The following is a 17,911-nucleotide window of genomic DNA, read 5'->3' on the forward strand; positions in this document are numbered from 1 at the left end:
CCAACCCCCTGTCCTGTCATTGGTGGGTTTAAGTGTGGGTCTGTGATCCAATCCTAGATGCTCTGACATGAGGAGAAATCTTTCCAGGAGGCGTCTTCTTATAAAGTTTCTTTACTCTTAAAAAGGATACTGTGGTGTAAGAATGTGCTGATGGCTGGTGCTGTGGCACCACCATTTAATACAATCTCTTCTTGAAACCATAAGAGGGGAAGCCTGAAGGCAAAAGCCAACAAGTTGAAGATGGCAGAGAGGAAAAGGAGGAAAGAACCTGCGTGCTCGATGATGTGAGTTCTTGAATTCATCAACTTGGGAAGCACCCTATTCAGAATTTCTATTAGGTAAGACAATAAATCTTATAATTTATGTCATTTTGATTTGGGCCTGCTATTATTTGCAGATGAAAGTACCTCAATTATAACCCTCAAAATGATATTCTTTCAATAAGCAATAAAATTATCTCCATATTTCTCTCTGGAAACAGCCTTAACTCTCAGGTGAGAAAAATAACTCATCCAAAGACTTTTGTGAGTAGTATTTTTTGCCAAAATGTCCTGTTTTGCTCCATGCCCTTGCATGCACACTTCGTCTTGTCCCTCAAATTATATAAGCTTCTAGACTACCCTATCTTTACTGATGTACATGATTCCCAGTTCATAGAGGATTTTTAAATGCATCTTTTGTTGTCATATCTCTCAGTTAATCAGTAACATACCTTATTTGGATTTTAAAAATGTAAGAACTTCCTTCCACTCATTATCCTAAGATTGCCACCCATCAGAATAGCACCAATAGTTGGAGATGGTTAAGAAAGATGCAGACAGAAAAGAGAAATAAAATAAAAAATAGAGAAGGAAGTAAACAAAATCAGATCATGAGAATCAACTGTCTGAAAATTGACTCCAGGTCTTTATTCTACCATGTTTTACATGAAGGGAAAGAAATATAGTTGGGAGAGAGACAGACAGAGCTATCTTCTGACAGAGGGAGAAAGGAAGATGCAATTTATACAATATTTATCCTTTGTAAAATTTGGTTTTATTAAATTTCGTGTAGGTACAAAAGTATATTTTAAAATATATGTAAGCTACATAGAATCATGACACAATGACTCTCATATACCCACCACCAAGTTTATAACAGAACATGACAGTTGTGTTAGAAATCCCTGGCATGTAGCTGCCCAGCCCCATCCCCTTCCCCATCGCCTTAGAGGTAACCACTGTGCTGAATTTACAACCAACACCTGTCAAACTCCATTGATGAGCATTGCGAGGGAGGAGCGGGTAGGGAGGAGTGAGTACCTGTCCCTGGGGACTCAGAAGCTGGAGAAGCTGTGGTTCCCAGTCTCCTCACAGTCTGGAGGGGAAACAGACACGAGTACAATGGTTGTGGTGTGAGGCAGGATGGAGAAGTACTTTGCAAGAGGACTAAATGCTGGGAAAGCACAGAAAAGAGACATTATTCCAGCTGCGGTCAGCAGGGGCCGCTCCATGGGCAAGGTAGCCTTTCTGCCTTTGAAGTGTGGAGAGGATTTCTACAGATGGAAGGAAAGGGCAGATGTCAGAGTCAGAAAGGAGGCAGAAGGAGCAAGGCGGTCTGAAGAATGACTGCTCCATCCAGGATGACTAAGGATGCAGGGGGCAGGGGGGAAGTAGAAGTTACAACCAGGATGAAAGTAAAGTTTGAAGGGAATCCTCTGGGAAATGAAAATACTTCTAGAAACCCAAGCTAGCAGCTATAAATTCGGGTGATGCTGTTTTCCCCACATAGAGATCCGGAGGGGTGTCCTCCGTGCCTCTTCTCTCCGCCTTCCCCTGCCCCACTCTCACTCCCACACCTGCATCAAATCATTGCCAAGTGCCTCCAATTCTCCCCTCACATCCTCTCTCTCTCTCTCTCTCTCTCTCTTTCTACCACTGTAATTCCACCGTGTCTGCTCAGTGACTGAGCAACCCTGGCAGCCTCCCCGCCTGGTGCCGGGTTCCCTCCCCCCAGTCCACACCTGAACCCCTCTGCATGGAGTGCTGGGGTCCCGGCTACTGAGCAGGACACAGAGGTCAAGGAGGTGAGTGTGGCTCACAGCTGGGAAGGGGAGCCTGCGGTGAGAGCCACAGACACACGACGACAAAGCTGTAAGTCATAGGGAGGGGGCGCGAGGTGGGTCAATGTCAGACGTGGAACCAGTTGAAAACCGGGATGGGCTAAAAGTCAGGCTCAGTTGTGTAGACTGGAAGCCAGGCACCCAGGAACACAGGTTCGTTTTTATTGGAGCCAAGCGGGCAGGGAGGGGAGCAGAACTGCGGGGCTGAGGGAGACATGCAGGACCAGCAATGCCGAGGCAGTTCCATCAGAGGCCTCCTCCAAAGGCAGGTTCACCCAGCCTCCTTGCACTCCCAGAAGAGAGGCCGCTGGTGCTCTCGGAGGGAGCCCTTTTCTCAGGCACCCCCTCCAAGCATCCTGCACCCTTTGTCCCGTCTCCAGCCTGCAGTGCGAGTCCTGGGAGCAGCGCCGGCTTTACACACCTTGACTGGAGCCAAATATTAGTCCAGAGATGGCAGGCAAACTGGTGAGCTTCCCTTGGCCTCAGCTTCCTCGGGGGTAATGACACCTGTCTTGAGAGCAGTTGTGAGGAGGAAATGAGTATACACGGAATGTGCCTGATGCATAGGGAGGCTCAAGAAATAGTTCTCCATCCAACAAATATTTATTAAGCGCCTACTGTGAGCTGAGCATTCTACCAGCTTCCAGGGATAGTACGGTGAGCAGAACCAGTCTAGAGAAGGAGAGAGACATTAATTAACAACCACAAAAATAATTGTAAATGACCGATATGAGAAGGGCTATGAGGGCTGAGAACATGTATACTTGGGAGATTTGACTTCTACTGAGAGAATAGGAAAAGCCATCTTCCAGACCCTGCTCAAAAGTGGCCTTCCCAAGAAGCCCACCAGATTACCCCCACTGGCAATGGTTCTTTTGGCCTGTGAACTCTCAGCATGAAGCATGGAGCCTGCTAATGACACTTATCTTACCATTGCATCTAGTATTATAACTAGCGGCATTCATATCCTGTCTCCTCCACCACATCGTAAGCTTGCTGTGGGCAGACAGCCCATAACACTACATCCCTCAGTGCTTCACAGTTTCTGTGTAAGTCTAGTATTTTAATAAATAAGTGAAATTAGCTTCTAAAAGCTGCCACAATGTAACAGAACTTGAAGCTTAATTCATGCCTTTTGTAAACCAAGTTCCCATTGATTTCCAAGTCATTTGTCAGATCATAATAGGTGATATGCAAGGAAACAATAATTTGACTTCTCAGAAACTGTATAAGGTCCATACCTCAGAGAGTGTGACATCCCTCAATTCCTGCTGAAGTATCCCAGACCTGAGCCTGACTCACCTATTAATCAGGGATATACAAATAAGAAAAAGTATGACTATTAGAATTCCATTTGCCAAATCCTCAATCCCTAAATTTTACAATTAGAATCTCAGTTTGTGATCTAACCAAAAAAAAAAAAAAACTGGAGTACCAAAAAAACCTCTGTGTGCTGAAACATTCATTCCTGTTAGGTTGCTTAATGTTAAATCTGACCCTGCAGTTAAACTCTGAAAATCTACTCAGATAAGCAGTTTTAACCATATAATGACATCAGGAGATTAAGTTCCACCTTAACTCTCAGAAGGTGTTTTCTTTTCTTTTTTTAAATTGAAGTATAGTTGGTTTACAATGTTGTGTTAATTTCTGCTGTACCGCAAAGTGATTCAGTTATACATATACATTATTTTTGATATTCTTTTCCATTATGGTTTATCTCAGGATATTGAATATAGTTCCCTGTGCTATCCAGTAGGACCTTGTTGTTTATCCATTCTATATATAATAGTTTGCATCTACTAACCCCATACTCTCAGTCCATCCCTCCCCCGCCCACTCCCCCTTGGCAACCACAAGTCTATTCTCTATGTCTGTGAGTCTGTTTCTATTTCGTAGATAGATTCATTTGTGTCATATTTTGGATTCCACATATAAGTGATATCATATGGTATTTGTCTCTCTGTCTGACTTACTTCACTTAATATGATAATCTCTAGGTCCATCCATGTTGCTGCAAATGGCATTATTTCATTCTTTCTTAAGACTGAGTAGTATTCCATTGTATATATACAACACATCTTCTTTACGCATTCATCTGCTGATGGACATTTATCTTGTTTCCATGTCTTGGCTATTGTGAATAGTGCTGCTATGAACATAGTGGTACATGTATCTTTTTTTTTCTTTTTCTTTTTTTAATTGGAGTATAGTTGCTTTACAATGTTGTGTTGGTTTCTGCTGTACAACAAAGTGAATTAGCTATATGTATACATATATGCCCTTCCTCTTGAGCCTCCCTCCCACCCCCCTGCCCCACCCCTCTAGGTTATCACAGGCGTGCATGTATCTTTTTGAATTATAGTTTTGCCCGGATATATGCCCAGGAGTGCGATCTCTGGGTCATATGGTAGTTCTATTTTTAGTTTTTTGAGGACCCTCCATAATGTTTTCCATAGTGGCTGCACCAACTTACTTTCCCACCAACAGTGTAGGAGGGTTCCCTTTTCTCTACACCCTCTCCAGCATTTATTATTTGTAGAATTTTTAGTGATGGCCATTCTGATCAGTGTGAGGTGATATCTCATTGTACGTTTGATTTGCAGTTCTCTAATACATTAAGTCCCCTACATACGAACAAGTTCCCTTCCAAGAGCGCATTCATAAGTCCAATTTGTTCATAAGTCCAACAAAGTTAGCCTAAGTACCCAACTAACACAATCGGCTATATACCACTGCTTTTACACTTGCTTCCGGGCATCCTGGGCTTGAAATAATGATACTGTACTACTGTACTCTATACAGTACTGTACAATAAAGTACACAAAAGCACAACCACTTGTAGAGGATGCACACACGTGACAAGGTATGCCAGACACATGAACTTACATGATTGGACATGCGAACGCATGTTCACATCTCTGAAAGTTCGCAACTTGAAGGTTCATATGTAGGGGACTTGCTGTAATTAGCAATGTTGAGCATCTTTCCATGTGCCTGTTGGCCATCTGTATGTCTTCTTTGGAGAAATGTCTATTTAGGTCTTCTGCTCATTTTTCGATTGGGTTGTTTGTTCTTTTGTTGTTGAGTTGTATGAGCTGTTTGTATATTTTGGAAATTAGGCCTTGTTCGTCTCATCATTTGCAAATATTTTCTCCCATTCCATAGGTTATTTTTTCATTTTGTTTATGGCTTCCTTTGCTGTACAAAAGCTTGTAAGTTTCATTAGATCCCATTTGTTTATTTTTGTTTTTATTTCTATTGCCTTGGGAGACTGACCTAAGAAAACATTGGTACAATTTATGTCAGAATGTTTTGCCTATATTCTCTTCTAGGAATTTTATGATGTCATGTCTAATGTTTAAGTCTTTAAGCTATTTTGTGTTTATTTTTGTGCATAGTGTGAGAGTGTATTCTAACTTCATTGATTTACATGCAGCTATCCAACTTTCCCAGCACCACTTGCTGAAGAGACTGTCTTTTTCCCATTGTGTATTCTTGCCTCCTTTGTCGAAGATTATTGACCATAGGTGTGTGGGTTTACTTCTGAGCTCTCTATTCTGTCCCATTGTTCCATATGTCTGTTTTTGTGCCAATACCACACTGTTTTGATTACTGTAGCTTTGTAGTATTGTCTGAAGCATGAGAGGGTTATGCTTCCTGCTTTGGTTTTTTTGTTTGTTTTTTTGTTTTTCCTCAAGATTGCTTTGGCAATTTGGGGTCTTTTATTGTTCCATATAAATTTTAGGATTATTTGTTCTAGTTCTGTGAAAACTGTCATGGGTATTTGATAGGGATCACATTAAATCTGTAGATTGCTTTGGATAGTAAGGCCATTTTAACAATATTAATTCTTTGGAAGGTATTTTTCTATTTTTCAATGTTAAGAACTGTCCTCTATTCTATATATGATTTTACTGTAATTAATAACTATAATTATTCTTGACATCAATGATAGCTATGAAAAGATGAAAGCCAAAAGAAACAGAGGAAACATGGTGTTATTAGATTTAAACATTCAAGTATTTCACTTAAATTCATTTTATTTTGGTATTTTGAATTTTTTTTAAACATCCCAGTGCCAAAAGGAGGCAAGATTTACAGAGGCAAACAAATGTATAAACAAACAACCCAGGTCCTCTTAAGCAATTTGCCAAATAGAAACAATCCATCTATATAAGAAAACACATCAAATCAGGATCTGCAATGTGGGCCAGTGAGAGAAAGGATTTGCATCCTCAACCCTGTTCTTGGTTCCTCAAAATCAAAATCTTGGGGCTAGTGTAAGCTGTATAATGATGGATAAACAAAGAGAGTAAGTGTTCTCTTGCTTTTTCCATGGGTTTCATTAGCTTGTTTTCCATGACTCATAATGCCTTCCTGAAAAAATTCTTGTCCCTTTGATCTCCTGGGTCAAATGAGTGCTGTTGAGTTAGTTTCCATCAACCAGTCAGCACTCCTACTGGTTCCTATTGTGCATCCTCAGCCAGACCAACTATTACCAGTTAACTCATTCCCAGAATAGAATTATGAGTACTCTTCAGAAGGGTTCAGTCCAAATTGCCCAGAGGAATTCATAAGGATAGTCTGAAGATTTAAAAAAAGGCAAATATTATTCACACAAAAATGCTGTTGACCTGAAAATAATTAGTGGAAAAAAATTTTAAACCGTTTATTAAAACTATGTCTTATAAGAACACGAAAAACTTCCTAAAGTCACTGATTAAGGGCTCTTTCCAATCCTTTGTTATGCCATGGACCCTCCTTTATATCCCCAAGTAGACAGTGTGGTTAGTGGTAATAAACTTCTCAGCCTAGGTCCCAGGAAACCTAGGGTCTCCTCCAGCCCCTGCCACTATATTTTTTTGGCTTATTTTCCACTTATATAAAATAAAAGTGAAAGTGTTCACGCAAGTTTCTTTTGATTACAGGAGTCCATGATTCTAGTAGAGAGACACAGAAGTTGAGATTTATCCATTCACTCAATACTTATGTCCACTAAATATTTATTGGACATCTATTAAATGCTAGGCAACATGTCCTCTGAATGAGGGGTCTCCCCATAACGCTCCCCAAGTCCCTTGTGGGTGCCTCCATCATGGTACTTGACACTCAGTTGGAATTAGGGATTCCCTAATCTGATTCCTCCACAGATTGACTGCATGTTATTTTGCCAATGAGTAGCAGAATTCTTGGCACACAGTAGGTGCCCCAAAAGCATTTGGTAAAAGGACAGAGGAGAGCTCTTCACGTGCAAGCTTGAGCATCCCAGAACGAGGACCAGAATGAGAAATATCAAGCATAATAGCCAGTAACATTTCATTAAAACAATTATATGATGACATTATATTCTCCCTAGGAATTTCTGAGCCAACAGCAGACCCTGATTTCACTAAAGACCCAAGCACGAAGACCTGCCTCTCTCTAGTCCTGAAGACAAAGTGTTCCTTGGCACTTAGTTTCCAGTTTGATGTATTGGGCCACCTATGCTGGAACCCTTTGGTTGTCTCTCCAGATCTGCCTTCCCCTTTTGTCCACTTTGCTTGGTGCTCTGGGAGGCCAATCTATATGAACTGTCTCAATCTAGCACCAGTGTCCTCTGGCTCTGGTTGGGTTTGGCCAGTGGGGAGTACTAGACATTGGGAAAAAAGGAGAACACCCAAGTTGGGATATTCATTCTCTCTCCTCAGGGCAACCACAGGCTGTTGTGTCCATGACCAAAAGCCACAGCTCCTATCAGGCAGCCCTCCCCACATATTCCTTCTGTGTGTGTATGTGTGTGCTTCTGTCTCTGTCTCTCTGAGTTCCTTGTCCCTTTAGTCTTAGGGACAGTAGCAGTGCCCCCAGTTACTAGTCCTAGGATGCTACACTGTCCTTTTTTGGTTTTCCCACATCCTGGCTTAATAGGCCCTTTATGAAACTCTCCCCAAATTATTCAATATGAGTATACCATCAGTTTCCTGCCGGGACCCAAATATTATAAACAGTAAATGATCTAGTCTATCACCACCAAGCACAATAAAAGAATACTAAGAAATGCTAGTTTCCCTTCTTGTCCCTGTTATAATTTTTATACCCCCTACAGTGGTTATCAGTAGTGCCTTTAACAAAATAGCTATTTAATAAATATTTGTTGAATGAAAGAAAAAGATTTCTAAGAAACTTCTGATCACAGTTTTGTATTCAAATACATGGAAATCAATGTGCATTAATCTAGGTTATCAAATATTAAATTTAGAGGAGTTTTTATTTCAGTAGTTGAAAGTCAGTGAGTAGTTCTGCTTTACAAATTTACATTCTCTCTTTTCTCATGTTCCAAGTGAAACAATGATTAGCCTGCTGGACTTATGACTGAACCCCAGGAAACAGTACCAAGAGATGAGCAGACATCTCAGGGCACATGTTGTTCAACAGACTAAGAGATTACTTTACTGGTCCTTCCTAGACCTTGGAGGAAACAGTGATTTTATTTCATGCCATCTAATTCATATGAACTGATTTCACAAGTTCATCACTTTCTATCTCCTACACCCTGATAGAAATGCAGTTTGGGGCAAACTATACCTCCTTGGATCTATTCACGTTTATAATGAATAGTCAAATCGTCAATAAAGCTGAAGCATCACTCACCGTGTATATTGATCTTGCTGATGCGCCATGGAAGTAACTTCTAGTTCTGGTATTGGAGGAAGCGCGTCCTTGACCTGAGCCATAGGCAGCCTCTGCGTGGTCTCTGCTGTTTAAGAAGGAGAGCTGTTCTAGTCTGTATTTAGTCAAGAGCAATGCTAAAGTAGACACAGTATATTCCAATGTAGTAAGAGAACCATGCCTTCCACCTAGACAGGACTCTGGCAGTTTCCACGACTTACTAAATTTCCTGCCTGCAACTCTGACACTTTGCTTTTTTTTTCTCATTAGTCATCAATTTTATACACATCAGTGTATACATGTCAATCCCAATCGCCCAATTCATCACACCATCATCCCCACCCCCCAGCGGCTTTCCCCCTTGGTGTCCATATGTTTGTTCTCTACATCTGTGTCTCAACTTCTGCCCTGCAAACCGGCTCATTTTTCTAGGTTCCACATACATGCATTAATTTACGATATTTGTTTTTCTCTTTCTGACTTACTTCACTCTGTATGACAGTCTCTAGATCCATCCACGTCTCAACAAATGACCCAGTTTCGTTCCTTTTTATGGCTGAGTAATATTCCATTGTATATATGTACCACATCTTCTTTATCCATTCATCTGTCAATGGGCATTTAGGTTGCCTCCATGACCTGGCTATTGTAAATAGTGCTGCAATGAACGTTGGGGTGCATGTGTCTTTTTGAATTACGGTTTTCTCTGGGTATATGCCCAGTAGTGGGATTGCTGGATCATATGGTAATTCTACTTTTAGTTTTTTAAGGAACCTCCATACTGTTCTCCATAGTGGCTGTATCAATTTACATTCCCACCAACAGTGCAAGAGGGTTCCTTTTTCTCCACACCCTCTCCAGCATTTGTTGTTTGTAGATTTTCTGATGATGCCCATTCTAACCAGTGTGAGGTGATACCTCATTGTAGTTTTGATTTGCATTTCTCTAATAATTAGTGATGTTGAGCATCTTTTCATGTGCTTCTTGGCCATCTGTAGGTCTTCTTTGGAGAAATGTCTATTTAGGTCTTCTGCCCATTTTTGGATTGGGTTGTTTGTTTCTTTAATATTGAGCTGCATGAGCTGTTTATATATATTGGAGATTAATCCTTTGTCCGTTCATTCATTTGTAAATATTTTCTCCCATTCTGAGGGTTGTCTTTTTGTCTTGTTTATGGTTTCCTTTGCTGTGCAAAAGCTTTGAAGTTTCATTAGGTTCCATTTGTTTATTTTTGTTCTTATTTCCATTACTCTAGGAGGTGGACCAAAAAAGATCTTGCTGTGATTTATGTCAAAGAGTGTTCTTCCTATGTGTTTCTCTAAGAGTTTTATAGTGTCTGGTCTTACATTTAGGTCTTTAATCCATTTTGAGTTTATTTTTGTGTATGGTGTTAGGGAGTGTTCTAATTTCATTCTTTTACATGTAGCTGTCCAGTTTTCCCAGCACCACTTATTGAAGAGGCTGTCTTTTCTCCATTGTATATCCTTGCCTCCTTTGTCATAGATTAGTTGACCATGTGTGCGTGGGTTTATCTCTGGGCTTTCTATCTTGTTCCATTGATCAATATTTCTGTTTTTGTGCCAGTACCATACTGTCTTGATTACTGTAGCTTTGTAGTATAGTCTGAAGACAGGGAGTCTGATTCCTCCAGCTCCATTTTTTTCCCTCAAGACTGCTTTGGCTATTCAGGGTCGTTTGTGTCTCCATACAAATTTTAAGATTTTTTCTTCTATTTCCATAAAAAATGCCATTGGTAATTTGATAGGGATTGCATTGAATCTGTAGATTGCTTTGGGTAGTATAGTCATTTTCACAATATCGATTCTTCCAGTCCAAGAACATGGTATATCTCTCCATCTGTTGGTATCACCTTTAATTTCTTTTTTTTTTTAATTAATTAATTAATTTATTTATTTTTGGCTGTGTTGGGTCTTCGTTTCTGTGCGAGGGCTTTCTCTAGTTGTGGCAAGCGGGGGCCACTCTTCATCATGGTGCGTGGGCCTCTCACTGTCACGGCCTCTCTTGTTGTGGAGCACAGGCTCCAGATGCGCAGGCTCAGTAGTTGTGGCGCACGGGCTTAGTTGCTCTGCAGCATGTGGGATCTTCCCGGACCAGGGCTCGAACCCATGTCCCCTGCATTGGCAGGCAGATTCTCAACCACTGCACCACCAGGGAAGCCCATCACCTTTAATTTCTTTCATCAGTGTCTTATAGTTTTCTGCACACAGGTCTTTTGTCTCCCTAGGTAGGTTTATTCCTAGGTATTTTATTCTTTTTGTTGCAATGGTAAATGGGAGTGTTTCCTTAATTTCTCTTTCAGATTTTTCATCATTAGTGTATAGGAATGCAAGAGATTTCTGTGCATTACTTTTGTATCCTGCAACTTTACCAAATTCATTGATTAGCTCTAGTAGTTTTCTGGTGACATCTTTAGGATTCTCTATGTATAGTATCAGGTCATCTGCAAACAGTGACAGTTTTACCTCTTCTTTTCCAATTTGTATTCCTTTTATTTCTTTTTCTTCTCTGATTGCCATGGCTAGGACTTCCAAAACTATGTTGAATAATAGCAGTGAGAGTGGACATCCTTGTCTTGTTCCTGATCTTAGAGGAAATGCTTTCAGTTTTTCACCATTGAGAATTATGTTTGCTGTGGGTTTGTCATATATGGCCTTTATTATGTTGAGGTAGGTTCCCTCTATGCCCACTTTCTGGAGAGTTTTTATCATAAATGGGTGTTGAATTTTGGCAGAAGCTTTTTCTTCATCTACTGAGATGATCATATGGTTTTTATTCTTCAATTTGTTAATATGGTGTATCACATTGATTGATTTGCGTATATTGAAGAATCCTTGCATCCCTGGGATAAATCCCACTTGATCATGGTGTATGATCCTTTTAATGTGTTGTTGGATTCTGTTTGCTAGTATTTTGTTGAGGATTATTGCATCTATATTCATCAGTGATATTGGTCTGTAATTTTCTTTTTTTGTAGTGTCTTTGTCTGGTTTTGGTATCAGGGTGATGGTGGCCTCATAGAATGAGTTTGGGAGTGTTCCTTCCTCTGCAATTTTTGGAAGAGTTTGAGAAGGATGGGTGTTAGCTCTTCTCTAAATGTTTGATAGAATTCACCTGTGAAGCCATCTGGTCCTGGACTTTTGTTTGTTGGAAGATTTTTGATCACAGTTTCAATTTCATTACTTGTGATTGGTCTGTTCATATTTTCTATTTCTTCCTGGTTCAGTCTTGGAAGGTTATACCTTTCTAAGAATTTGTCCATTTTTCCCAGGTTGTCCATTTTATTGGCATAGAGTTGCTTGTAGTAGTCTCTTAGGATGTTTTGTATTTCTGCGGTGTCTGTTGTAACTTCTCCTTTTTCATTTCTAATTTTGTTGATTTGAGTCCTCTCCCTCTTTTTCTGGATGAGTCTGGCTAATGGTTTATCAATTTTGTTTATCTTCTCAAAGAACCAACTTTTAGTTTTATTGATCTTTGCTATTGTTTTCTTTGTCTCTATTTCATTTATTTCTGCTCTGATCTTTATGATTTCTTTCCTTCTACTAACTTTGGGTTTTGTTTGCTCTTCTCTCTCTAGTTCCTTTAGGTGTAAGGTTAAATTGTTTACTTAACAATTTAACCTTGAGATTTTTCTTGTTTCTTGAGGTAGGCTTGTATGGCTATAAACTTCCCTCTTAGAACAGCTTTTGCTGCATCCCATAGGTTTTGGATCGTCGTGTTTTCATTGTCATTTGTCTCTAGGTATTTTTTGATTTTGTCTTTCATTTCTTCAGTGATTTCTTGGTTATTTAGTAACGTAGTGTTTGGCCTCCATGTGTTTGTGTTTTTTACTTTTTTTTCCCTGTAATTCATTTCTAATCTCATAGTGTTGTGGTCAGAAAAGATGCTTGATATGATTTCAATTTTCTTAAATTTACTGAGGCTTGATTTGTGACCCAAGATGTGATCTATCCTGTAGAATGTTCTGTGTGCACTTGAGAAGAAAGTGTAATCTGCTGTTTTTGGATGGAATGTCCTATAAATATCAATTAAATCTATCTGGTCTATTGTGTCATTTAAAGCTTCTGTTTCCTTATTTATTTTCATTTTGGATGATCTGTCCATTGGTGTAAGTGAGGTGTTAAAGTCCCCCAGTATTATTGTGTTACTGTCGATTTCCTCTTTTATAGCTGTAAGCAGTTGCCTTATGTATTGAGGTGCTCCTATGTTGGGGGCATATATATTTATAATTGTTATATCTTCTTCTTGGACTGATCCCTTGATCATTATGTACTGTCCTTCCTTGTCTCTTGTAACATTCTTTATTTTAAAGTCTATTTTATGTGGTATGAGTATTGCTACTCCAGCTTTCTTTTGATTTCCATTTGCATGGAATATCTTTTTCCATCCCCTCACTTTCAGTCTGTATGTGTCCCTAGGTCTGAAGTGGGTCTCTTGTAGACAGCATATATATGGGTCTTGTTTTTGTATCCATTCAGCAAACCTGTGTCTTTTGGTTGGAGCATTTAATCCATTCACGTTTAAGGTAATTATCGATATGTATGTTCCTATGACCATTTTCTTAATTGTTTTGGGTTTGTTTTTGTAGGTCCTTTTCTTGTCTTGTGTTTCCCACTTAGAGAAGTTCCTTTAGCATTTGTTGTAGAGCTGGTTTGTAAAGCTTTTGATTTCTCCATCGAATCTGAATGAGATCCTTGCCGGGTAGAGTAATCTTGGTTGTAGGTTCTTCCCTTTCATCACTTTAAGTATATCATGCCACTCCCTTTTGGCTTGTAGAGTTTCTGCTGAGAAATCAGCTGTTAACCTTATGGGAGTTCCCTTGTATGTTATTTGTCATTTTTCCCTTGCTGCTTTCAATAAGTTTTCTTTGTCTTTAATATTTGCCTATTTGATTACTATGTGTCTCGGTGTGTTTCTCCTTGGGTTTATCCTGTATGGGACTCTCTGCACTTCCTGGACTTGGGTGGCTATTTCCTTTCCCATGTTAGGGAAGTTTTCAACTATAATCTCTTCAAATATTTTCTCTGGTCCTTTCTCTCTCTCTTCTCCTTCTGGGACCCCTATAATGTGAATGTTGTTATGTTTAATGTTTTCCCAGAGGTCTCTTAGGCTGTCTTCATTTCTTTTCATTCTTTTTTCTTTATTCTGTTCCGCAGCAGTGAATTCCACCATTCTGTCTTCCAGTTCACTTATCCGTTCTTCTGCCTCAGTTATTCTGCTATTGATTCCTTCTAGTGTAGTTTTCATTTCAGTTATTGTATTGTTCATCTCTATTTGTTTGTTCTTTAATTCTTCTAGGTCTTTGTTAAACATTTCTTGCATCTTCTCGATCTTTGCCTCCATTCTTTATGAGGTCCTGGATCATCTTCACTATCATTATTCTGAATTCTTTTTCTGGAAGGTTGCCTATCTCCATGTCATTTAGTTGTTTTTCTGGGGTTTTATCTTGTTCCTTCATCTGGTACATAGCCCTCTGCCTTTTCATCTTGTCTATCTTTCTGTGAATGTGGTTTTTGTTTTACAGGCTGCAGGATTGTAGTTCTTCTTGCTTCTGCTGTCTGCCCTCTCAACTCTGACACTTTTAACCCATTTCTCTCAACTCTATATCTATCCTTTCAATTCCTCCTCCCTCATCTCCTTCTGAGCACAAGATCTGCAGTATAGTTAAGGAGGAGCAAAGTAAAGAAAAAATTTAAGATACAATGTCAAGTAGCAAGAAAAGAATTTTAGTTTGGAAAGTACAAACGTATCCTTCTTTGCATATTGTTGAAATATGTCCCTAAGAATAATATTAATAAATAACATCCTTGATTTCAGGGACAATTTTACCAAAAAGCAAAGTTACAAATTAGATGAACTCCTACCTGTCTTCCTTTGCTATGACTCTGTGACTTTATAAAATTCTTCTAATATTATCTTCAACTGACTTTAAATAGAAGGTAAAACTTGATGTCCATGGCTCAATGGTATCTCTTTTATTCCACTGGGTTCCTGGGTCTTGCTTTTCTAGTCTTTATATTGAAACTTGAGTTCTACATAATACACGTGGTTTTTTGTTTCACAGATGTCTCTACTTTTTATACAAAGCCCTGAACATGGATGGAAATGAGGTGACCTCTAATTTAAAGAGAAATTTGTGTAGTTGCTTCTTAAGAAGAGATATCAGAAAGGAAGATTTAAGTATAATCAAGAATATGATTCTTTTTTTTCCAAGAAGATTATTAAACACTGGTGTAGTTTACCAAAAGGGAAATCCTGTCAAAGCTTCTCTCAGAATGTTATTCCTTTAATTAGAAAAAAATTTTTGATAAGAAAAACTTATTTTTTGGATTTAATTTTCTGTATAAGGAATACATTCACCTGATTAAAAAAATTTAAACTATGAAGGGATATTCAGTGAATATTCCTTTTTACCCCATCTCCCAGGCAATCACTTCCCACCATATCACATAGTTCTTTCCCTTCTAGATAGTTGATAGATAGATAGATAGATAGATAGATAGATAGATAGATAGATAGATAGGTAGGTAGATATGTGATAAATTTGTACTTTAATATATGTTATTAAAATGTTGTTTTTGTCCTTCTTTACACAATTAGTAGAATACCATACATATATATCATGAATGATATATCTTAGGGATCTTTCCACAGAACTGCTTCCTCTTTCCTTTTTACAACGTCCTGGTATTCCACAGTATGGATGTAACACCATGTCTTTAAACAGCCTAGATGGTGTCTGCTTAGATGGTGTCTAATCATTTTTGATCTTGTAAATACACAAGCAATAAACATTGTATAGATGCCATTTCTCTCCTATGTGAGTAAATCTGTAGGATAAATTCCTAGAAATAGAATTGCTGGCTCAAAGAGCTTATACATTTGTAACTTTGATGGTTATTGCCAAATTACCTATCATGGAAGTTGCACCAATTTCGCCTCTCAGTTTACCTTAGTAAAGTATGAGAGTACTTCTTGCCCCTTGCCGTAGAGTGTGACGTCAAACTTCTGGATTTTTGCCAATCTGATAGATGAAAGTGGCATCTCAGTGTAGCTTCAACTTACTTTCCCACCTGAATGAAGCTCCATGAGAGCAGAAATCTTTATTTTGTTTGGTTCACTGCTGTGTCTCCTATACCCAAGTGACCAATATTATTGGCACATAGTAAACAACAACAAAAAAATATTTTTTAAAGAATTTGGTCTGAGTGAGACCAAACAACCTTTCATATGTTTAATAACTATTTGTATTTCCTTTTTCTGTAAACAGTCCATTCTTGTCCTTTACCCATTTGCCTACTAGGTTATGGTCTTTTCTTCATCAATTATTAGAAGTTCCTTATATACTAGGAAAGGTTGCTTGTCTGTGATGAACTGCAAATAACTTTCTCCCAGTTGCTTTTGCTGTGTACATTCTTTTGCACAGGGTCAAATTTATTAGTGTTTTAGCTGAGTTTTGTGTCATGATTAGTTCTGTGTTAGTTGTAAATGAATTCTACCATTGTTTCTTCTATTACTTTTGTGGTTTCATGTTTTCATTAAAATCACTGATCTGTATGGAATTTACTCCAGTATTAGTGTGGGCTCTGGATTAAGTAAATTTTTTTTCCTAGATGATTATTCCGTTGTTCCAACATCATTCATTCAGTATTTCTTTGTTTTCCTACTGATTTGATATGACATTTTCATCATTTACTAAAGTCCTGAACTTTCTAATGTTTCATTGGATATTTTTATCTAGTCTGTACCAGTACCATAATGGAATGGATACTTTTCCTGTTTATTCTTCTATGTCCATTTTTTTCCTGTCTACTATTGACAGTTTATTTTTCATTGGGATATGGAAATGAACTTGTTTATTTATTGATTTAGGGAAAATTGGCATTTTTTTATATTCATCTTCCTTTCAAGAACATTATATACCATTCCTTTTCTTCAAGTCATTTTTATGTCTCTCAGGAGCATTTTTCTGAAGTTTATTCCTAATTACTTTATTTTCAGCAGCTGTTTTAAATGCAGTATATCTTCTAACTGGTTGTTGTTTAAATATATAAATGTTGTTTGACTTTTTATATTAATTTTGTACCCTGCCCCTTACTGAACTTTTCAAAGATGTTTTTAGGGAATTAGATTTTTGGGTACATATCATATCATCTGCAAAATAAGTGATCATTTTACCTATCCTTTCCAACTTGTGAACCTTGTAGTTCTGCCTCTTATCTAATTGTGTTGACTAGTACTTCTAGGATGACTGTAGATAAAGTGGCAATAGTGAACATTCTTGAACATTTCTGGCTTTAGCTAAGCATGTTTTAGTGTTTCCCTACTAAGCATGATTCTGAGTTTTTGTTTGAGACAGATATATTTTATCATATTATGGAAGTACCTATTTATCTTATTTTTATTAGGTGTTTTTATGAAGAATGGGTATTGTATTTTGTCAAATACATTTTTTTTTCATTTTTAACAACTTTATTGATATCTTTGACATATAAAAATAGTAATTATATAAGGTGTACATACAACTTGATATTTTGATATATGCATACATTGTGAAAAGATCACCATGATAAAGCTAAATAACTTATCCATCACCTCCACATAGTTACCATTGTGTGTGTGTGTTGAGAAAATTTAATTTAAAATCTATCCTTTTAGCAGATTTCAAGTATACAATACAGATTAAATAACACTTATACAAAATACCCAATTGTTTATACTTAGCATTATATCTTCCTTACTTTGTCTAAATTTTATACATTTTGCTTTTTGTGTGTGGTTTCTGGATTTTTAATTTAGATTTTACTATATGAATTATGCTTTCTGTAATTTAGTCTTAGGTGTTTTGATCATTAGGTAAATTGTTTTTAATTTTACTAGTTTTACTAAAGGTTTACAAAATCCCTACAGCTATTGCTGTGAAATGACCTAAGCCAGTCTAACCATGCACAACCCTTAGGTTCTTATCAGTAGATAAAATCAACCACCAAAAAGTTTGAGCATGGGTAATCTCACCAGGAGAAATTTTTCCTCACATACAGGCATTTATTAGGTATTTGTTAGCCAGTAGAGAGAGGGCAAGGGCACAGCTTGGAAAACCTGCTGTATAGGCTTGATGTGAGTCCATGCTCCCTGTCACTTGGGCTT

At 38.1% G+C, this 17,911-nt stretch overlaps 1 protein-coding gene across 1 annotated transcript in view; it reads right to left on the bottom strand.

Moving 5' to 3' along the window:
• Positions 1-6,256: 6,256 nt before the first annotated feature.
• The window catches only part of TMEM156 (transmembrane protein 156), a 51,337-nt gene continuing 39,682 nt past the window's right edge, over positions 6,257-17,911 (bottom strand). The window contains exons 6-7 of the mRNA XM_061192173.1: positions 8,729-8,834; positions 6,257-6,685 (exon numbers count right to left, since the gene is read on the bottom strand). Coding sequence (XP_061048156.1) covers positions 6,673-6,685; positions 8,729-8,834 — 119 coding nt within the window. The 3' untranslated portion in view covers positions 6,257-6,672. The remainder of the gene's footprint in view (positions 6,686-8,728; positions 8,835-17,911) is intronic.

This window comes from Eubalaena glacialis, chromosome 5 (genome assembly GCF_028564815.1).
Source record: "Eubalaena glacialis isolate mEubGla1 chromosome 5, mEubGla1.1.hap2.+ XY, whole genome shotgun sequence".
Classification (NCBI taxonomy): Eukaryota; Metazoa; Chordata; class Mammalia; order Artiodactyla; family Balaenidae; genus Eubalaena; species Eubalaena glacialis.